The sequence below is a fragment of the Rhinoraja longicauda genome, chromosome 8, assembly GCF_053455715.1.
Source record: "Rhinoraja longicauda isolate Sanriku21f chromosome 8, sRhiLon1.1, whole genome shotgun sequence".
Lineage (NCBI taxonomy): Eukaryota > Metazoa > Chordata > Chondrichthyes > Rajiformes > Arhynchobatidae > Rhinoraja > Rhinoraja longicauda.
The window spans coordinates 74,514,164-74,537,709 of NC_135960.1; the positions used below are offsets into that span (position 1 = coordinate 74,514,164).

The 23,546-nt window shown below is 43.7% G+C and overlaps 1 protein-coding gene across 2 annotated transcripts in view; it reads right to left on the minus strand.

Annotated features, from left to right (window-relative positions):
• LOC144596113 (SPATS2-like protein) overlaps positions 1 to 23,546 on the minus strand; it is a 128,015-nt gene that overhangs the window by 86,958 nt on the left and 17,511 nt on the right. For both annotated transcript variants that reach the window (XM_078404293.1, XM_078404292.1), the window contains exons 2-4: positions 6,743 to 6,826; positions 3,319 to 3,427; positions 127 to 176 (exon numbers count right to left, since the gene is read on the minus strand). In XM_078404293.1, coding sequence (XP_078260419.1) covers positions 127 to 176; positions 3,319 to 3,427; positions 6,743 to 6,781 — 198 coding nt within the window. In that variant the 5' untranslated portion in view covers positions 6,782 to 6,826. The remainder of the gene's footprint in view (positions 1 to 126; positions 177 to 3,318; positions 3,428 to 6,742; positions 6,827 to 23,546) is intronic.

A 23,546-nucleotide genomic window follows, 5' to 3' on the forward strand; every position in this document is an offset into this window, starting at 1 on the left:
GACAGCACCCGTAGTCGGGATGGAACCCGGGTCTCCGGCGCTGCATTCGCTGTAAGGCGGCAACTCTACTGCTGTGCCACCGTGTCACCCTCAAAACTATTAAAAAATAAGGATTCCCAGCCTTACCTTCTTTTTGCCTTGAATGTTCCATTCTTTCAAAACCTCCAGTGCACTGCCTGATCAAAAACAGAAAGAAACAGTGAGGGGACTTCAGCCTTACTTTATCTAGTTACAGCTTCCTTCACCAGTACAATCATCTGCTGGTGCTGTTGCTGCCAGCTTACACACAGAGATTGAAGCATAAGTTACCAATATAACCCTCAGTCTGTGGAGGCTGAGGGTCTAAATAAGGACAGCCTTGAGTCTTTAGACTGGAACATGTTCAAGACCACTTCATCGCACCTGAAACAGGCCGTATGGCCCATCGAGTCCGCACCAACCAGCAATCACCAGTATAATCACCAGTATACTACACACTAGGGATAATTTACAGAACCAAATTAACCTAAGAACTTGTACATCTTTGGAGAAGAGTCTAGACCCGAAACCTCACCCATTCCTTCTCTCCAGAGGTGCTGCTTGTCCCGCTGAGTTACTGCAGCATTTTGTGTCTATGTTAAACCAACATCTGCTGTTCCTTCCTGCACATCTTTGGAATGTAGCATGAAACCAGAGCACCAGGAGAAATCCCATGAGCTGACAGGGAGAATGTACAAACTCCGTACAGACAGCACCCATAGTCAGGATCAACCCCAGGTCTCTGGCGCTGTAAGCTAGCGACTCTACCGCTGGCGCCACATGTGCCACTTGAGTAGCAATCAACCTGCTGAAGGAAATCAGCGGGTCAGGCAGCTTCGGTGGAGAGAATGGACAGACAACGTTTTGGGTCAAGTCTGAAGCATGTCTGAAACATTGTTTGTCCAGTTCCCTCCACAGATGCTGCCTGGATGTCTGGGCTCCTCCAGCACTTTGTGTATTACTCATGAACCAAGCACCTTTTCCACAAACCTTCCTACTCATGCTGCCAACTGCTCTTATTCATCGCTCAACTTCATCTGGTTATTCTGATATGTTTGCTCAGCTTCAATCTTCACACCATTCTGCTGCTTTAAGGCCCTGTCCCACTTTGGCGATTTTTTAGGCGACTGCAGGTGACTAGGCTGTCGCTACACGGTCGCCAGGGTGAGTTGTCTCCAAAGAGTCGTAGCATTTTTCTGGTCGCTGCTGGAATTCGCAAATGTTTTAAAAATTTCGGCGACTTATTTTTACGCCAATGAGCGTAGCTTGGCTTCTCCTGACGTGGGCGCTGTCGTAGGTTGTCGCCAGGTTGTCACCAGGTGACGTAGTTTGTCGCCGGTGCTGACTTCGGTGAATTCCAAGTGTGGACATGATCTGAACATCCATCAGTGTAATGTGTCCATAAATGATGTTAGGTTTTGTATGTTTTTGCACTTGTATTCTGTTTAAAGTTTGATCTTTAAAGTTTGAAGCTTGAAGTTTATTGAAATTTATTGAAGTTTATTACAATATTTTTGTGTGCACTGTTGTATGTTCTTATCAACCTTTTAAAAAATTTGTTTGAATATCAATAAAGGAAATTCTTGATATTTTGACGGAAAATTGATGTATGAAGTTATTGTATTTCAGAGTAGTTTCTCATGGCATCACTTTCAAATAGTCATGATGCACACTGATTGGAAACCCTACTGTACACCCCCTTTTATAGGGAAACTGGGTGAAACGTGAATTGTCTTCAGTTGTCTTCAGTCTTCAGGGTCGTAGCTTGTCGCAGCTTGTCACGGGTGGACGTAGGTTGACTTCAGTTCTCGAAGGTTGTCCTGGGTGTCGTCGTAGGTTGTCGTAGGTGCGGTCGTAGGTGGACGTTCTACTTACGATGATTGGGTCGGCAGTTGTCGGTAGCTTGCCGTAGCTTGACGTCGACTAGGTGGTAGGTTGTTGTAGCTTGTCGTAGACATTGTCGTAGGGGGGTCCGGTCGCAGTTTTTTCGGCGACCTGCTACGACTATGACAGTCGCCGGCAGTCACCTTAAAAAATGCCTAAGTGGGACAGGGCCTTTACACCCACCAGTGAATTTATTGTTGTATTTATCATTACCATGTGTAATGCTTATGATCCTCATATGGACAAGGAATTTCATTGCACCTGGTGTATATGAAAATTAATTAATCTGAATTTGAATCTTTGGATACAGTATGTGAATCTTGGATTTAACTATATAACATCATTAAAAATATACCTATCAGGAACACTGAATCACAATTACTAACGTTCTGTTTTTGGAACAGAGTATGAATTAAATTAAAGTAAACACATTTATTTTGCAGAATCCTTATCTATTATTTAATTTGTTCCAATCTAATGGCAGGGAATCTGCTCGGAGATGGTCTATCCTGTCATGTTGCTGGGATCCCACCATCGAAGGGATTTACCGGAGTCACTGCCTCACAAAGGCAGCCGGCATCATCAGACCCACACCACCCTGGCCACACACTCATCTCACCCCTGCCATCGGGAAGAAGGTACAGGAGCCTGAAAACTGTAACGTCCAGGTTCAGGAACAGCTTCTCCCCACAGCCATCAGGCTATTAAACACCACAACCTCAAATAAGCTCTGAACTACATAGACTATTAGAAACATTGAAACATAGAAAATAGGTGCAGGAGGAGGCCATTCGGCCCTTTGAGCCAGCACCGCCATTCATTGTGATCATGGCTGATCGTCCACAATCAATACCCCGTGCCTGCCTTCTCCCCATATCCCTTGATTCCACTAGCCCCATGAGCTCTATCTAACTTATTATTATTATTATTATTATTATTATTATTATTATTATTATTATTATTATTATTATTATTATTATTATTATTATTATTATTATTATTATTATTATTATTATTATTATTATTATTATTATTATTATTATTATTATTACCTGGAACAAAGAACAAACTGCAGGAAGAACACAGCAGGTTGAGTAGGATTTATGGGGGGGGGGGGGGGGTCGAATATAACTGTTGATATTTCAGGTTGAGACCCTGTATTTCTTTACTTTAATTAAATCTGTTTCATAAAAGAAAACCAATCATGCATATCCTATCTGACCCACGTGTGCTGCCAGACTCACGGAAACCCAGTTGCCTTGAAGTCACCTCATCACCTCTATTCGTGGACAACTTTACTTGGGCAATAAAAGGCAGACTTACCAGTAATTCCACAAACACATAAAGTACAGCAGAGATGAATGTTTGAGGCTGTTGGCAAACTGATATTTACAATTGGAGAAGGTGTTTTCTTACCATCCACAAAGGCCTGTATTGCTTCGGCCACTTTGTTGTCAAAGTGTTGTAGCACCAGAACAATTTCAGCGTTACTTCTGTTTGAAACCACAGTTCGAACAGCAGTGATCTGGAATAGAGAATAAAAACTCCAATAAATAGAATAACTCTCTACTTTAATGGTGAGAAATACCCTCTTCAGACCACTTTCATTTATTGCCTGAAATACACGTAAGGAAGGTCTGACATTGTGCATTGAAAGTGACAAAGGGTAACCCACTGGAAACTCAACGAACATCCCTGTACACTATATGAATCATTGATTTAACTACATAACACCATCAATAGGTGATGGTGAAGGTGTGGAATTCTCTGCCTCAGAAGGCAGTGGAGGCCAGTTCGTTGGATGCTTTCAAGAGAGAGCTGGATAGAGCTCTTAAGGATAGCGGAGTGAGGGGGTATGGGGAGAAGGCAGGAACGGGGTACTGATTGAGAGTGATCAGCCATGATCGCATTGAATGGCGGTGCTGGCTCGAAGGGCTGAATGGCCTACTCCTGCACCTATTGTCTATTGTCTATTGTCTAATATACCTATCAGCAAACCTGAAAGGACATGGTTTAGTATGAATAGGTGCAGGTGAAGGGACAGTATCAATAGGGCTGGGGTGAATTGGATGGCTTTTTCTGCACTGTTCCTTCCATGAATGATTTTGGAGAGTTGAGATTGTCCCCATAATAACAGCTCAGAGACAACAGCTTGCCAGTTAATTCATGAGCACTTCAACACTCTGCAAGCACTATGGACAGTCATTTAGCCCCAATGATACATGAATATCTCCCACAGTGGATAGAGTCATGTAGTCATACAGCACAGAAACAGGCCCTTTGGCCCAACATGCCCATATCGACCAAGATGCCAATCTACACTAATCCCACCTACCCGCATTTGGCCTCATGTACCCGGATGATGAAGAAGATGGTGAGGGTTGGAAGTGGATGGAATCACACTGCATCTCCCATCCCAGTAGCCAGTTGTCTGCTCTGGCCTGGTCCCCTGTTGGACAGCTGAGGCTCTCTGGTCCAAGACAGCCATGTGTCAGGAGAGCAGCACATGATAGACCCGCAGCTTTCCTTCCCACTGCAGCCTGGGGGTAAGTTTACCATGGACTGCCTCTCATGGTGCTATCTTCTTCTTTAAGCAAAGAGACCTCAACTGTGCACAATGATCTAAGTGTGACCTCACCAATCCCCTGTGCAAATGTATCAAACTCCAACTCACTCACAATAAAGGCCAGCATGTCTACCTGCCTGCTAAACTTTCATTCATTCACTAAAACCACTCTGCTGCAGATTAACACAGTTGGATATTGTGATCTTGTGGGTGGTGTAGTGGTAGAGCTATTACCTTACAGCGTCAGAGACCCGGGTTCGATCCTGACTATGGGTGCTTGTCTGTACAGAGTTTGTATGTTCTCCCCGTGACCTGCATGGGTTTTCTCCGAGATCTTCGGTTTCCTCCCACACTCCAAAGACGTACAGGTTTGTAGGCTAATTGGCTTGGTGTAATGTAAAATTGTCCCTAGTGTGTGTAGGGTAGTGTTAATATGTGGGGATCGCTGGTTGGTGCCCACTAGATGGGCCGAAGGGCCTGTTTCCATGCTGTATCTGTAAACTAAACGATAAAACTAATATTTAGTGTCACAGTCCTGATTGAGTGGGAATCACTGGCACATTTTGGCACAGTGGCAGACTCATACAATAGTGTACAGCATATTTGTGACAAGAAGTTCATTTACCTCCCTACAGTATGGAGCAGTGTCAATCTCAATACTTGTTTAGGAGATGTGTTGACATTCTTGGAACAAACACCATCCATGTTACAAAACTAATATGGCAATGCTGCGTGTAATACTCTGTAGGGAACGGGAAGTCATAGAAACATAGAAACATAGAAAATAGGTGCAGGAGAAGACCATTCGACCCTTCGAGCCATCAATATGATTATGGCTGTTCATCCTAAATCAGTATCCTGTTCCTGCTTTCTCCCCATATCCTTTGATTCCATTAATGCTAAGAGCTAAATTTAACTCTCTCTTGAAAACATCCAAGAAGTCTCTGAAGATTAAAACTCAATTGGAAGAATGTACTCAACATCTGCACAGATGCCATAAAGTCCTTTGGAGATACTCATGTGCAGATGTGACAGTATTGTCAAACGTGCTTATATAGGAATTATCAAGTACAAGGCATGAACATGGACCAAAGCAGTCTATTGCAAGTTAAGGTTAGTACCTTACTTCTTGAAAAGCCAAGTAAAAGAAGGGCTTGCAAAACTAGAAAGTTCAAAAGTTCCTTGAAGGTCGAGTCGCAGGTAGATAAGGTGGGCAAAAATACTTTTGGCACTTTGGCCTTCATCAGTCAGAGTATTGAGTATAGATGTTGGGAGGTCATGTTGCAGTTGTATAAGACGTTGGTGAGACCGCATTTAGAATATTGTGTTCAGTTCTGGGCACCATGTCATAGTAAAGATATTGTCAAGCTTGAAAGGGTTCAAAAAAGATTTATGAGGATGTTGCCAGGACTAGAGGGTGTGAGCTATAGGGAGAGGTTGAGTAGGCTGGGTCTCTATTCCATGGAGCGCAGGAGGATGAGGGGAGATCTAATAGAGGTATACAAAATCATGAGAGGAATAGATCGGGTAGATGCACAGAGTCTCTTGCCCAGAGTAGGGGAATCGAGGTCCAGAGGACATAGGTTCAAAGTGAAGGGGAAAAGATTTAATAGGAATCCGAGGGGTAACTTTTTCACACAGAGGGTGGTGGGTGTATGGAACAAGCTGCCAGAGGAGGTAGTTGAGGCTGGGACTATCCCATCGTTTAAGAAACAGTTGGACAGTTACATGGATGGGACAAGTTTGGAGGGATATGGACCAAGCGCAGGCAAATGGGACTAGGGTAGCTGGGACATTGTTGGCCGGTGTGGGTGAGTTGGGTCAAAGGGCCTGTTTCCACACTGTATCAATCTATGACTCTATGACTCTAAATGGTGAACGCAAACTGTGGCTATTGTGTGACATAACTAGTCATCATGGATTGGCAATTGTGTAGCATTTATGAAGCAGGTGGATGGCAATGAGCAATATCACTTCCTGCTGTCTGGAACCCGTGCCAGGTTTTCCATCAAACGCACATGCGTGTGTAGTGTTGGATGTGGATGAGGATAGTTCAAAAGTATCTTACTCTTAATACTGTCCACTACACTCCTTCACTGATTGTCAGATGGAGTCAACTCATAGAAACATAGAAACATAGAAAATAGGTGCAGGAGTAGGTCATTCGGCCACAATTGAGCCACAATCAGTAGCCTGTGCCTAACTTCCTCTCTTGCTTACGGCATGTAATGTAATCCTTTAAAAGAAATTCCAGTATTTGTCTGGAACCCTCACCTTTTCCTTGACTTTCTCCTGAATATTGGCTTCAGACATTGCTGCCTTGGTGCTGATCTGACTTCAAATACTATCTCATCAAACCTTGAGGGGAAAAAACAAAGAAAAAAGATAAATATTCTAAGTTTTTCGCTTAATTAACTGACCTGTGACTTTGAAGTTCCTGGAGCCAATTAACATAACCAAGAACTATAAGTTATTAATTGTATTTGCCTGAATATCACTTTACTTTGCTTGATAAGTCTAATAATTCCTGAACATGATCATGTCTTCAGCCTACCAATATTAATGATTAAAAAATAACTGTGCCAACTACCTCAGATGACATGAGATCAGATTAGTTTATCATCATATACACCAGGGGACAATGAAATACCTTGTTCACATGAAGTTCACAGAGTAAACAGTGTACATACAATCTGCATAAATACATCAATAAACACAATGCGTCTGCAAACCAGTGGACTGATTCAAGATCGTGGTGCAACTCGAGTAGTGCAAAAAACTAAGTACAATAACAATTACTCACATTCTGTGAATTTGTAAGATTATTGAGGAATGTTATTAAGATGAAATAACATTGCATAGCATCTATATATTACTAAATCTCTCATCTTGTATATTTGTGCTTATATTTGTTTTTGAAATACAGCCAAAATAGTACAAGATAGCGGGACAATTTTAGGGCCTACCCTACTCACCATTCCCCCACGGTCTCAATAAATCAAGTTTTGTTACTTTAAAAAAGCAATTAACTTAATCAACATTAATAAATGCGCTCCCCACCTCCCCACCAGTGCCCGTCCCAGTTTGTCCCATGCCTGACCTTTCTCCCGTGGTGCAGCGCAGCGGCAGAGGGTCAAACAAGATGGCTGTCACCACCATTCGCCGCTGACCGCTGCAGGAGAGGTTTTGGGTCCACGGCTCACTCTGGCCGCTGCACTGGTCGCACAGGACCAAGGTGAGTGGCTCCCTCTCCCATTCCCTGTCCCCCCTCGCCCGCCCACAGCCCCGGGGGACACTCCCCGGCTCGCAATGGGTCCATGGATCATCAGTTGGGAGAGGGTTGCCGGGCCCGCAGGAGAGGGTTGCACCCATCGGGTCCACGCCCGCAGGAGAGGGTTGAACCCATCGGGTCCATGCCTGCAGGAGAGGTTTGCACCCAACGGGGTTGCCACGCCTGCAGGAGAGGTTTGCACCCAACGGGGGTTGCCACCCTGCAGGAGAGGTTTGCACCCATCGGGTCCATGCCCACAGGAGAGGTTTGCACCCAACGGGGGTTGCCACGCCTGCAGGAGAGGTTTGCACCCATCGGGTCCATGCCTGCAGGAGAGGTTTGCACCCATCGGGTCCATGCCTGCAGGAGAGGTTTGCACCCAACGGGGGTTGCCACGCCTGCAGGAGAGGTTTGCACCCAACGGGGGTTGCCACGCCCGCAGGAAAGATTTGGACCCAACGGGTCCACGCCCTTCTAGTTAACGATTAGTTTTTTCTTGACAATTTAGCCAGTGCTGTTTCACTGACTTTAAGAAACATAGAAAATAGGTGCAGGAGGAGGCCATTCGGCCCATCTAGCCAGCACCGCCATTCATTGTGATCATGGCTGATCATCCACAATCAGTAACCCGTGCCTGCCTTCTCCCCATATCCCTTGATTCCACTAGCCCCTAGAGCTCTATCTAACTCTCTCTTAAATCCATCCACTGCCCCCTGTGGCAGAGAATTCCACAAATTCACAACTCTCTGGGTGAAAAAGTTCACCTCAGTTTTAAATGGCCTCCCCTTTATTCTAAGACTATGGCCCCTGGTTCTGGACTCGCCCAACATTGGGAACATTTTTCCTGCATCTAGCTTGTCCAGTCCTTTTATAATTTTATATGTTTCTATAAGATCCCCTCTCATCCTTCTAAATACCAGTGAATACAAGCCTAGTCTTTTCAATCTTTCCTCATAGGTCAGTCCCGCCATCCCAGGGATCAATCTTGTGAACCTACGCCGCACTGCCTCAATTACAAGGATGTCCTTCCTTAAATTAGGAGACCAAAACTGTACACACTACTTCCGATGTGGTCTTTCCAGGGCCCTATACAACTGCAGAAGAACCTCTTTACTCCTATACTGAAATCCTCTCGTTTTGTGTGAAAAAATTACTCCTCGGATTCTTATTAAATCTTTTCCCCTTCATCTTAAACTGGTGTCCTGTGGTTCTCGATTCACCTACTCTGGGCAAGAGACTCAGTGCATCTACCCAATTTATTCCTCTCATGATTTTACACACCTCAATAAGATCACCCCTCATCCTCCTGTGCTCTAAGGAACAGAGTCCCAACCTACTCAACCTCTCCCTATATTTCAGGCCCTCTAGTCCTGGCAACATCCTCGTAAAAGGATCCTCGTAGATTATCAACAAATACTCCCATTGTCAATAATGTCCACATGCTGTTAATAAATGTCGAACAAAATGTAGATATACATGAATAGTTGGCTGTGGGCTAGGTAGATGTGAGGCAATGAGAGGAGAGGAGTGCAGGGTCTAGAATCCTGGTTGCACAAGGGACTTCGGGCTTTTTTGCACTAATCCAGAGGACTTAGGTTTAAGCTGAAGGGGAAAAGATTTAATAGGAATCCGAGGGGTAACTTTTTCACACAGAGGGTGGTGGGTGTATGGAACAAGCTGCCAGAGAAGGTAGTTGAGGCTGGGACTATCCCATCATTTAAGAAACAGTTGGACAGGTATATGGATAGGACAGGTTTGGAGGGATATGGACCAAGTGCAGGCAAGTGGGACTAGGGTAGCTGGGACATTGTTGGCTGATGTGGGCGAATTGGACAGAAGAGCCTGTTTCAACACTGGATCACTATGACTCTATGACTCTATAATATTGGGGTTAATGATTTATCTACTATAGTTGTTATATATTGTCTCTGGGCATTGTGTTTACATACCTGCTCTGCTGCTGCAAGTAAGGATTTCATTGTTCCGCTGTAGGTACATATGACAATTAAACACTCTCGACCCTTGATGTCTGAGCTTCGCTACTTGTTCTAGCTCCCAGTAGATACTTGGAAGGCTGCTTGGGTCATAAGGTCATAACTGATAGGAGGCCATTCGACCATTCAAGTCTACTCCGCCATTCAATCGTGGCTGATCTATCTCTCCCTCCTAACCCCATTCTCCTGCCTTCTCCCCATAACCCCAGGGCTTGATTCACAGCCTCAGTTCTCGGATGGGCAAAGAGCAATTGGACCGAGTGGTTCCGTTCCCTGACTGGACGTTGAACCATCCTCACTTTGGCTGCTGGCTTTGCTGAGGTTTGGACAACCACTGGTAAACTAACATCACTGAAATATCCAATTTACCAAGTCATCTCCAGGGAGCAGTTCGGCACCCCATGCCTCATCTGAGTCCCTGAATAGCCCAAAGTTTGGGTGGGTTCAGGGTTGGTTCAGATCTGTAAACTTTTAACACTCACCCTCAGCCACCCATTTTAATGTGCTAAAAAAAATTCAGCTCTGGTTTGGAGTCAAACTGGGTCACATTCAGTTAAGGTGAGGCGAATGTGGATTGATCTGAGTTTATAAGGTAATGTATTACGAGTGAAAATTGGCAGTCAAGATATCAGCCACAATTGTTGACTGTACTATGTACTAGTAAGATATCTTATGGTGTTTTGTTTCATGATGAAGAATTGCCCAAATATATTTTCTGCCTCTGTATTTCCTGCTTTTCAACAATGTAGCTCACTGACTCACAAAAGTGATATCACAGTCTCAATCCAAAACTGGTTCAACAAAATCCTCAAATAATTGCCATTTGATAGTCTTGTACTGCCAGGGTCAAAGTCTATGAATTCTTTGAGAGCTGATCACTCCCACTTGCCCGACATTTACCAATGAATCCAAATGCAGAACATTTCCTCCCCATTGAGTATTACTGGTAGCACATCCAACATTATAAACACTCAAATGGCAATTTCTGCTCAAACGTTTTACAGATTAGTTTAGAGATACAGCGCGGAAACAGGCCCTTCGGCCCACCGAGTCCGCGCTGACCAATGATTCCTGCACATTAACACTATCCTACACACACGAGGGACAGTTTACAATTTTACCAAGCCAATTAACCTCCAAACCTGTACATCTTTGGAGTGTGGGAGGAAACCGAAGCACCCAGAGAAAACCCACGCAGGTCACAGATCAAACCCAGGACTCTGGCGCTGTAAGGCAGCAACTCTACTGCTGCACCATTGTGTTGCCCACCAACTTTCTACTCTGCAGCAGAGTTATTTTCTACATTTCTACTGAATACTCAGTAATCCGAAGTATTGATCTGAAAATCTCACCATCAATGTTACGTACACAGACGATCACACCTGGATTCCACCTCCAAGTGACGCCAGATCAGAAAGTCTGTTTATGATTCATGCCAAAATTCTATTCCTTTTCTTAATTTTAACTAGGGTTCTCCACTTCTTAGCAACCCAGCTGTTCCTTGGAAGTGATCTCAAAGTTTTGTTTAACATATTTCCCTCTGCACAGGCAGTGTCACGATCAGGCCCTACTGTTCTATTTAATATTTTAAACAACACTGTGAACTAGCCAAGAAAACTGATGAGAAATTGCCAATTTGTGTTTTGGTTCCTTTCTACCCCTCCAATGCTTCTGTCTATTGTGGTAACCCAACTTATGACCCAAAATAACCATGAATGGTTTTTGCCCATTGCGTTGCCAAAAGGACCTTATTTGCCTTGATTTTATATTGAAGTTCAATTATTGTCACGTGTACCAGTGAAATACATTTTTTGCATGTAGATCAGTGAGATTATTGCCAAACATAAAGACAATTCCCAATTAGGTACCCCATGCGTGGAAACCGGTGCAATACTCGCCAGATGTTGGCGCCATTTTGCACAGTCCAAGTTGCAGCTGGCCACAGAGGCCCATTGCAGCCGTCACCTCATTCAGACCAACAGCGAGCCGTCCTTCTGTCCTCTCTGGCCTTCAGCCTTCGTGCCTGCCACAGCCGGCCTTGAAGGTGTGAGGGTTAGATCCCCAGTTTGCCGGTGTCACTGACTCTCTCCTCCTCCTTTGGAACCGGGTTTTGGAAGCGAGCAGGAGATGAGCCTCAGACACACTCCAGCTTTCGTGGCCAGCTGTCTGTCGGGGTTCGGCAACCACCCCGCAGCCCAGTGTTTGTTGCCACCGGTGGCTCCTCAGGTCTTCAGAAGCATGGCCGGATTCGGCGGCGGCTTCACTCCACAGTCTGATCAAGACCGGTGTGGTGGCATTTCGAGCTTCCTTCCACAGTCTGATCAAGACCGGTGTGGTCTGATCAAGACCGGAAATTGGAGGAACAGCACCTCATATTTCGCCTGGGCAGCTTGCAGCCCAGTGGTATGAACATTGACTTCTCCAACTTTAGATAGTTCCTAAGTCCTCTTCCCCTCCCCCTTCCCAGATCTCCTTCTATCTTCCTGTCTCCATCTATATCCTTCCTTTGTCCCACCCCCCTGACATCAGTCTGAAGAAGGGTCTCGACCCGAAACGTCACCCATTCCTTCTCTCCTGAGATGCTGCCTGACCTGCTGAGTTACTCCAGCATTTTGTGAATAAATACCTTCGATTTGTACCAGCATCTGCAGTTATTTTCTTACAAGACCGGTGTGGTGGTGTTTCGAGCTTCCTTCCACAGTCTGATCAAGACCGGTGTGGTGGTGTTTCGAGCTTCCTTCCACAGTCTGATCAAGACCGGTATGGTGGTGTTTCGAGCTTCCCTCCACAAAGTGATCAAGACCGGTATGGTGGCGTTTCGAGTTTCCCACCATATTCATGCAATGGATTCCTCTTGGTGTTTCTTTCACCAGGCAGCACAGGAGAGTAACTAGGAGTAATTTCCAACATCAGCAAGGAGATATAAGAATCACGTAACTGGGGCAGGCCCTTTAGCCTCTGTTCTCTGATTGTCGATTCTCTTATGGGCTTGTCCCGCTTAGGCGATTTTTTAGGCAACTGCCGGCAACGGTCAAAGTCGGAGCAGATCGGCAAAATTTTCTTTTGCCCTACGACAATGACCACGACAATGCCGAGTCAGGTCGATACAAATTACTTTATTTGTGAAACTAGCACCTGGCTAAGAGATTACACCGTCTTCGGAAACATCGCGAAATTCCCATGCTTATTAATGCTTCTCCGGCGTCCTAATGTTTGCTGATTTTGAAGGTATTTATTCACAAAATGCTGGAGTAACTCAGCGGGTCAGGCAGCATCTCAGGAGAGAAGGAATGGGTGACGTTTCGGGTCGAGACCCTTCTTCAGACTACGTTTCAGGTCGAGACCCTTCTCGACCCGAAACGTCACCCATTCCTTCTCTCTTGAGATGCTGCCTGACCTACTGAGTTACTCCAGCATTTTGTGAATAAATACCTTCAATTTGTACAGCATCTGCAGTTATTTTCTTACACTAATTTTCGCTGAAATCACTGACAAGTCTGTAATTACTTGAGAGTTTTGAAATATAACATCTTGCCCGGGTTACTTGAAAACCAAGCTTCACGGTAACAAGGCATAAACTGGATTGACGTCCAGTTTACTAATAGCAGTATTAAGAAATTTAATTTTAAAAGTGGTTAAATGGATTTTTGCGCGGAGTGTGGGCATTCTATGAAAATGTACGGGGGATGCATATCTGGTTTCTGGGTTGCATATCTGGGTTGGGAGCCTACTTTTAAAGTAATCGCCGATGGCCATAAACATCGCACAATTCCCATGCTTACCTGACTGTCAAACTGTTGCCACCAATATACCTGTCAAATGTCCTGACGGTAAATAAATTGGTTAAACACAAGTATTTATGGTATCTTCAAATGACTTTACTTAATTTAATATTACGTGCTTCTAAATGCATCTGCGACAACCTAGCAAACCTGGGAACAGCATGTGACAGCGCCCGCAATAAGCGACGATATCTGGCGACAAGCTAGCTGTTGCCGAGAAATTTCTATCCGGACAATTTCTCAGTGACGTGCCGAGATCCACTACGATTCTTTGAAGACTCCTCACAATCATGCCCGTGACACCCCGGCGAACTGTCGGTGACAGCCTAGTCGCCGGCAGTCGCCTTAAAATCGCCTAAGTGGGACAGGCCCTTTACTCTGGGCAAGAGACTCTGATCTATTCCTCACATGATTTTGTAGACCTCTATAAGATCACCCTGCATCCTCAAATCCTAGCCTGCTCAAACTCTCCATATAGCTCAGGCCCTCGAGTCCTGGCAACATCCAAGTAAATCTCTGCACCCTTTCCAGCTTGACAACATCTTTCCGATAACACGGTGAAAAAATCTGAATACAGTACTCTAAATGTGGCCTCACCAATTAATTATATAAATGCAACATGACCTCCCAACTTCTACATTCAATACTCTGACTGATGAAGGCCAAAGTACCACCTATGACACCACTTTCAAGGAACTATGTACCTGCACTCCTGGATACCTCTGCTTCACAACACTCCCCAGGACTCTACAATTCACTGTGTAGATCCTGCCCTTGTTAGAAATGTTCCAAAATGCAACACCTCACATTTTTCTCAGTATTAAATTCCATCAACCATTCCTCAGCCTACCTGCCCAACCGATCAAGATCCTGCTGCTATTTTTGACACCCAACCTCATTATCTACAATACCACCCACTTTGGTGTCATATTGCCCCTGCCCCTGTGGTAACAGCAACGTTCTCCAGAGCTTCCTGTTTTTCTATATTTCTCTGTGAGTATCTTTATTAATTACAATTGCTTTCATGACAGTGGAATATCAATTGGAAGACATTGCTGTTCAAGATAAGATAACACATGGTGTTAGCAATAATGTCACCTGTTAAATGAACAAATATTAGACCAGTGTTAGCAATTATATTACTAGTTAGGGATCACATACCTATATGTTTAATGGAAAACAATAGTAGATTAAATACATTTCATGAACATTATTTTTCTCCTTTTTACATTTTAAGTAATTTTTTGTTCCGGTGTTGTATGGTGCTAAATCTACTTTTCACGTTGAATGTTAGCAACCTTAAATAGCTCACAAAACCTAGCACATGCAGTGAGAGGCAATGCCTAGCCTTTATATCAATGGAAGCATCTGGATTTATATCTTGCCAGAATCTTCATATTAAATGTACATCTCTCAAAGCAAGATTTCCCTGAGAACTTCAGTGTGGAACACATTAACTCAGCATCATCACCAATACTACCCAGCCCTTTAGGTAAAAGAACTGAATTGACTCTCATATTTTCAATCTTATTAAAAAGCCATTGGCTTGAAATGTTCTTTCTGGATTCTACCCTAAATCTGACTGGTAATCACGAGGTCAAGAGTGTTTTGTTGTCATGTGTCCCAGATAGAACAATGAAATTCTTACTTGCTGCAGCACAACACATTATGTAAACATAGTACACTGTAAACAATAGGATAAACGAGAAAATAAGTTCAGTGTGTGTATAGGAAAGAACTGCAGATGCTTAAACTGAAGATAGACACAAAATGCTGGAGTAACTCAGCGGGTCAGACAGCATCTGGAGAGAAAGAGTGGATGACGTTTCAGGTCGAGACCCTTCTTCAGACTGATGTGTGTGTATATATACACATACTCACATATACACATACAGATCTTTGTCCCGCCCACTCCCCTGACATCAGTCTGAAGAAGGGTCTCGACCCGAAACGTCACTCATTACTTCTCTCCAGAGATGCTGCCTAACCCGCTGAGTTACTCCAGCATTTTGTGTCTACCTTCATATATATACATATGTATATGGAAACATATGTACACATAAAACAAACAAACAATAATAGTGCAATAATAACAATAATAGTCTATGTAGTTCAGAGCTTATTTGAGGTTGGTGTTTAATAGCCTGATGGCATTTAATAACATGAATCCAGTGTTATCCCCTCCTATCCCACAAGGAACCCACGCTGGAGATTAAAGTATATTCAACATCTCTGTAAAATGCCAGTCCTCCACACTATTCTTTGTATGTTTTTACATACTTGGCTAATAAATGAATTACAATTGCAATAAATTAATAAATTAATTACAATTACAAACGACAGAATAAGGCAAACATGTTTGATCCACTGCAATAATTCAGTTCTCTATTCCTCCTCGCCCTGCTAAGTAATAAAAAGAGGCAACACTTTGAAGATACTAAAATATTATTTTTATTTAGAAAGATGATTTGTAACGTTCACATTTCCTGCCTAACCTAATTTTTCTATTTATATTTTTAATTCATGTTGAGTGCACTGAACATGAAGCATGATTACCAAAAATACGATTTACTGTCATTTGGATAAGTCGACTGTGAAATTTGCTTCTGTCTTCGCCATTATTTGAGTGCAATGAACAACAATCTGTCTCCAATCTTCTGCACAATACATGGAGAAACAAGGAACTGCAGATGCTGATTTACACAAAAGGACACAAAGTGCTGCAGTAACTCAGCAGGTCAGGCAGTTCTGGAGAACACGGATAGGTGACGTTTCGCCACATGGATAGATGATGACCCAAACATCACCTATCCATGTTCTCCAGAGATGCTGCCTGACCCGCTGAGTTACTCCAGCACTTTGTGCCGATGCATTGTGTGAAGCTGTGGTTTCCACCCTCTGTCATTTTGGGAAGGGCAGTGAAACATCCTTATGTGTTTGGAAAAGGCGAACCGTATTGTTGAGTGTGCAAGGCCATGCTGTCATATCCAGGCCTCAATGATGCAGCTAATGCCATTTGTCCAACTTCGTGCAGGAATAAGCATTTAACAGCAGGGAAACCCACTTTGCCCATCTCAATCGTAATCCAGTCGAGTTATTTAAAGAGAACAATTACTATGTGCATGTTTCTGCTGATTGGTTTATGGATTACTGGCTGAAGTAACTCACAGGTCGACCATTTCTCAGACCTTACAGAGTCTTGCTATTATGTCGAATGCTTTACAGAAGGAAGTGATAGTAGGTGTTGACTTCAAGATTTAGTAGAATACTTTTGCAGTCAAAATGTTGATGGCTAATCAAGCATTGTGATCTTAGTGCCTGTTTCTCAGACCTTCTGTACCCAACCTAGATGACTAATATTAGCATTTCATCCTCCAAGGACCAGTATATGATGTTAATCTAGACTCAGTCTCTCCCTGCCCTTTGCCAATATGTCCAACTGCATCCAGGCAACAAATTGCTAGTTTTCCACATCAGGTCCACAGCCTTGCCTAGAGAAACTGCCCGTCAGTGTTGAGGAACTAAAAATGAGGTCAATAGTTATTCCTTTGTGATGATCACGTGCATACATCCACAGGCATCTCGACAATGAACAATGGAAATGTCAGCATTGTCGCAGGTGCTTTAGAGGGAGACACACTCACCTAGGCCCGCTGATGGGATAAGGCCTGCAGCAGCACGAGGACATAGACACCATCACCAGGTCTGGCTGACACCTGGAACCCAGTTCCACCGCCAGGGCAATGGGCCTTTATGGCCAAGTTAAGACGACATTTTTAAGGGCCTGTCCCACTTAGGCGATTTTAAGGCGACTGCCGGCGACTAGGCTGTCGCCGACAGTTCATGGGCATGATCGTGAGGGGCTTTCCAAAAATCGTAGTAGATCTCGGCGCGTCGCTGAGAAATCATCTGGTTTGAAATTTCTCGACGACAGCTGGCTTGTCGGCAGGTATCATTGCTTATTGTGGGCGCTGTCGCATGCTGTCCCCAGGTTTGATAGGTTCTCTTAGATGCATTCAGGAGCACATAATATTAAAATAAGTAAGGTCAATAGACAATAGACAATAGACAATAGGTGCAGGAGTAGGCAATTCGGCCCTTCGAGCCAGCTCCACCATTCAATATGATCATGGCTGATCATTCTCAATCAGTGCCCCATCCCTGCCTTCTCCCCATACCCCCTGACTCCGCTATCCATAAGAGCTCTATCTAGCTCTCTCTTGAATGCATTCAGAGAATTGGCCTCCACTGCCTTCTGAGGCAGAGAATTCCACAGATTTACAACTCTGAGTGAAAAAGTTTTTCCTCATCTCCGTTCTAAATGGCCTACCCCTTATTCTTAAACTGTGGCCCCTGGCCCTTGAAAAGTCATTTCAAAATACCATAAAATGCTTGTGTTTAAACAATTTATTTACCGTCAGGACATTTGACAGGTAGATTGGAGGCGATAGTTTGACGGTCATGCAAGCGTGGGAATTTTTGCGATGTTTATGGCCATCATCCATTACATTTAAAGTAGGCTCCAAACCCAGATATGCAACCCTGAAACCAGATATGCATCTCCCATACATTTTCAAAGAATGCCCACACACTTTTCACAAAAATCCACTCAACCACTTAAAACATTTTTTTTTTTAATAAGCTATTAGTAAACTGGAAATAAATCCAGTTTATGCCTTGTTACAGTGAAGCTTGGTTTTTAAGTAACCCATACAAGGTGTTATAGTTCAAAACTCTCAAGTACTTACCGACTTGTCAGTGATTTCAGCAAAAATCAGGACTCCGGAGAAGCATTGACAGCATGGGAATTTTCGCGATGTTTCCAAAGACGGTGTAATCTCGACCTGACTCGGCATTGTCGTGGGCATTGCGGTCAGGTAAAAGAAAATTTTGGCGATCTGCTACGACTTTGACAGTCGCCGGCAGTCGCCAAAAATATCGCCTAAGTGGGACAGGCCCTTTAAAGAGCTTTGAAACCTGAAGGGTATAAGATGTGACTGGAATCATGGCCACTCTTGTGTCCTGCCTTAGTGTCATCTACTATTCTTGCACTTACACTTAAGCATGATTGTGCTTATGTATGGTAAGATTTTTACTGAAAAAAATGAATTTCACTACATGTGAAATCTGAAACAGATCTTTTGCAGCCTTGAAGATCTGCTTGAGATTCGGATTGAAGATCTCCTTCTCTGCCAATGATACATGTGACAATGAAGTATTATTAAAATTCATCTGTAATGTTGCACCCTGCTCCTCCCAATCCCAATTAGATTGTAGCAAGATCTGCATCAGCATTGAATGAGTGATATCTGAATACACACGGTCAAAACAACAATATTAAAAACCACTGTCCTTCATTAGTTTAGTTTAGTTTAGAGATACAGCGCGGAAACAGGCCCTTTTGGCCCACCGGGTCTGCGCCGACCAGCGATCCCCGCACATTAACACTATCCTATATTGATTGCTGCAGGTATATACAGCCTGAAGCACCGTGTACCAGTATGGGGCAGTCCAATAGTTCACGGCACAGTTTGCATAATGAGAAGCTGTAGGATGCTCTGAGATCACCTTGTGTTTCAGCTGCAGAGAATAGCTCAATGACCGAGGAACTGATCACACAGAGGCAGCAGTCTAATCCTTTCACTTCCCTCTCTGTACTAAAAGCAGCGTATGGAGATCTTGGAGCGTATATATAGATTGCCATCTCAATTGCCCCAGATTATAGTCCAGGATATTCCCTACCAAGGTCCACTCCACCATCTCTCATTCTGGTTCAATGTCATCAGATAATTGTTTGATAGCTCAGTTGTTGAACGCACCAGGAACACACCAGGAATGATACAGGGCTGTGCCGTGATTGTAACCACATCAGAGGTGGGAGTGGTACTGTTGGTCCCAGCAGATTGGGATGGATATTGGGGAAAGGGGAAAGAAAGGTTCAGTAACTCTTGCTGCTCCGACTCTGAACGCTCTTGTCTTTTTCTCCCATGGCCTGCCTCCACTTTAACTCTACACATCCGGGTCCATACCTGCTCTTCTGGTTGTGATCCACTGGGCACTGCGCCCTGACCCTGCTCACCCCCACTTACTTCCGCTGTTCCCAAAGCCTTGAGTTGGATATTGGATGCAGAATTTCCAAATGTTAAGACAGTAACTGCACTTCAAATGTGTCTAATTAACAGTCAGGTTAAGTTTATTTAGTTTGGAGATTGAGCAAGGAAACAAGCCCTTCACTGAGTCTGTGCTGACCATTGACCACTTAGAGTCATAGAGTGATACAGTGTGGAAACAGGCCCTTCATAGAGTCACAGAGTGATACAGTGTGGAAATAGGCCCTTCATAGAGTCATAGAGTGATACAGTGTGGAAACAGGCCCTTCATAGAGTCACAGAGTGATACAGTGTGGAAATAGGCCCTTCATAGAGTCATAGAGTGATACAGTGTGGAAACAGGCCCTTCTTAGAGTCACAGAGTGATAGTGTGGAAATAGGCCCTTCGGCCCAACTCGCCCACACCGGCCAACAATGTCCCAGCTACCCTAGTCCCACTTGCCTGCGCTTGGTCCATAACCCTCCAAACCTGTCCTATCCATGTACCTGTCTAACTGTTTCTTAAACAATGGGATAGTCCCAGCCTCAACTACCTCCTCTGGCAGCTTGTTCCATTCACCCACCACCCTCTGTGTGAAAAAGTTACCCCTCGGATTCCTATTAAATCTTTTCCCCTTCACCTTGAAGCTATGTCCTCTCGTCCTCGATTCCCCTACTCTGGGTAAAAGACTGCATCTACCTGATCTATTCCTCTCATGATTTTGTATACAACTTTGTCTGATTCTGAAGAAGGGTCTCGACCCAAAACGTCACCCATTCCTTCTCCCATGCCTGTCCAACTGAGTTACTCCAACATTTTGTGTCTACCTTCAACTTTGTTGCAACGCAGCCTGTTACCTGATGGGCCAAAGGGTCCCTGGCACTGCCTGGGTTTTGGCCTACGTTAACAACCGTTTGTACGAAGGACATTTCTCCACGCACCTGGTAATTAGGTGTAAAATGGGACGGTGTGACTGCACGCACTTTAAAAACTCCCTTGCTGTCTGGAACTGCAAAACCAAGAATCTCTATCTAAATTGCTAATCTCCTCAGTCCTTTTACCAGCTGCCTACTTTATTCTGGGAAATGTTCCAAATGTTTTTGGAATTCAAATTAGAAGGCTGACTAGGTTTGAAAATTCCAACTAATTCTCAGCATCTTGTATTGCACAAAGCAGTGCATTTCCAGAATCATTGAAGGTGTTTATATAGACAGAGGGAGGGAGGATCGTTGCAAAGAAATCAGTCGCAAAGAGGCCGCGATTAAAACCACATATTTTGTACAAACAGTAAGTTCCAATGAGATTGATGTGAGGAATTAAGTGCTATTAGAAGACTCGTAGAGTGATGACAATTACAGTTTATGCCTGCAAAGCAAGTACATCAACTTAATTCAAATTACTGCTCTCAGGTTCCTGGAAATGCATTGCAGAGACACTGGAAATACTGGAAAGAGAGCCAGGCTGCCTTTCAATGGTCCCATGCACAGTAGCCCTGTCTGGGCTTCTAATGACAGTGGAGCAGCTGGTAGAGCTGCTGCCTCACAGTGTCAGAGACCCAGGTTTGGTCCTGTCTCGGGTGCTGTGCGGAGTATGCACGTTCCCCCATGGGTTTTCTCCTGGTCCGGTTCCCTCTCACGTCCCAAAAACATGCACATTTGTAGGTTTATTTGGCCCTGTAAATTGCCCTGAATGTGTAGGGAGTGGGAAAGTGAGTAACGTAGAACTAGGGTGAACAGGTGATCAACGATCGCTGTGACCTTGGTGGGCCGAAGTGTCCATTTCCATGCTGCAAGCCTAAACTAAACTAAACAAGAACAATGTTTAATGAATAAATGAATGAATGAATCAGTTTATTGGCCAAGTATGTGCATATACAAGGAATGTGCCTTGGTGCTCCGCTCACAGATGACAACACAAACATACAGTTAACAATTAAGAATAAAGCATAAACACATCAAAACAATAAGGATACACCATTACGGTCTAAACATGTGGGTGAAAATATACCAGATCAAAAAAGAAACTACAGACTTTGGTTATTGAGTAGAACTACCACTCGTGGAAAAAAAGCTTTTTTATGTTATGTTATAATAAAAGCTATTATTATGTTATAATAAGAGTTTTATGAGAAACAGACAAAGTAAAAGGGGGTTGAGTGGAGAAAATTGTACAGGAAAAACCCATCTTTTCTTCAAATGAGTGGAAATTTAGAAAAACTAAAAAGTTCAACTCATGTCAAATTTAAGGTGGCATTGAAGCAGTAATGGTATTTTATTGATTTCATCTGACTAATTCCATTACTGGACAATTGAAAGGCAATGAAATGGACAATGTTGATGAGAACTGCCTGTTAGGCTCCAGATATCAAGGAGAAAAGGTTAAAAATAACCATCAAGGATTAGTGCCACATGGACTGTTTATTAAAGGTTTTAGTTTTTGCTGTCTTCTTAATTCATGCACAAAATTTGGTAATTCAGCTTTACAATATGAAAGCCTTAATCGTGAGGATGAAAATCTGAAAGAGTAGAATTGCTTTAAATTGCAGATTGTATAACTGACAAAAAGCTTTCACTTTTTCATTTATTTATTTTGTCATCCAATTTATACTTTGGAATGTGGATGATCAGCCATGATCACAATGAATGGCGGTGCTGGCTCGAAGGGCCAAATGGCCTCCTCCTGCACCTATTTTCTATGTCTCTATGAATAATTTGATCCTTATATCATAAGAACATGTAGTCTCGTTTAAATATTGTGCTGTTGTGCAATTTAAACATTCTCTTGTATTTTGGTTGGGCCATAAAACACACAGCCTAAAGATACGATCTAATATCAAAAAATAACTTGCATTTATAAAGTTTCTTATCATTGGTACATTGGAAGTAGCAATCCGTGAAATATTGCTGAAATGAAGTCTCTACTGTGGTGCAGAGAGCTCTGGCAAACAGTTAGAAACATAGAAACATAGAAACATAGAAAATAGGTGCAGGAATAGGCCATTCGGCCCTTCGAGCCTGCACCACCATTCAATATGATCATGGCTGATCATTCAGCTCAGTAGCCTGTACCTGCCTTCTCTCCATAGCCCCTGATCCCTCTAGCAAAAAGGGCCATATCTAACTCCCTCTTGAATATAGCCAATGAACTGGCCTCAACTACCTTCTGTGGCAGAGAATTCCACAGACTCACCACTCTCTGTGTGAAGAAATGTTTTCTCATCTCGGTCCTAAAAGACTTCCCCCTTATCCTTAAGCTGTGACCCCTGGTTCTGGACTCCCCCAACATCGGGAACAATCTTCCCGCATCTAGCCTCTCCAACCCCTTAAGAATTTTATATGTTTCTATAAGATCCCCCCTCAGTCTTCTAAATTCCAGCGAGTACAAGCCCAGTCTATCCAGTCTTTCCTCATATGTAAGTCCCGCCATCCCAGGGATCAATCTGGTGAACCTTCTCTGTACTCCCTCTAAGGCAAGAACGTCTTTCCTCAGGTTAGGAGACCAAAACTGCACACAATACTCCAGGTGCGGTCTCACCAAGGCCCTGTACAACTGCAGCAGAACCTCCCTGCTCCTAAACTCAAATCCTCTTGCTATGAATGCCAACATATCATTCGCTTTCTTCACTGCCTGCTTCACCTGCATGCTTGCTTTCAATGACTGGTGCACCATGACACCCAGGTCACGTTGCATCTCCCCTTCTCCCAATCGGTCACCATTCAGGTAATACTCTGCTTTCCTGTTCTTGCCGCCAAAGTGGATAACCTCACATTTATCCACATTATATTGCATCTGCCATGCATTTGCCCACTCGCCTAATCTATCCAAGTCACTCTGCAGCCTCCTAGCATCCTCCTCGCAGCTAACACTGCCACCCAGCTTCGTGTCATCCGCAAACTTAGAGATGTTGCATTCAATTCCCTCGTCCAAATCATTAATATACA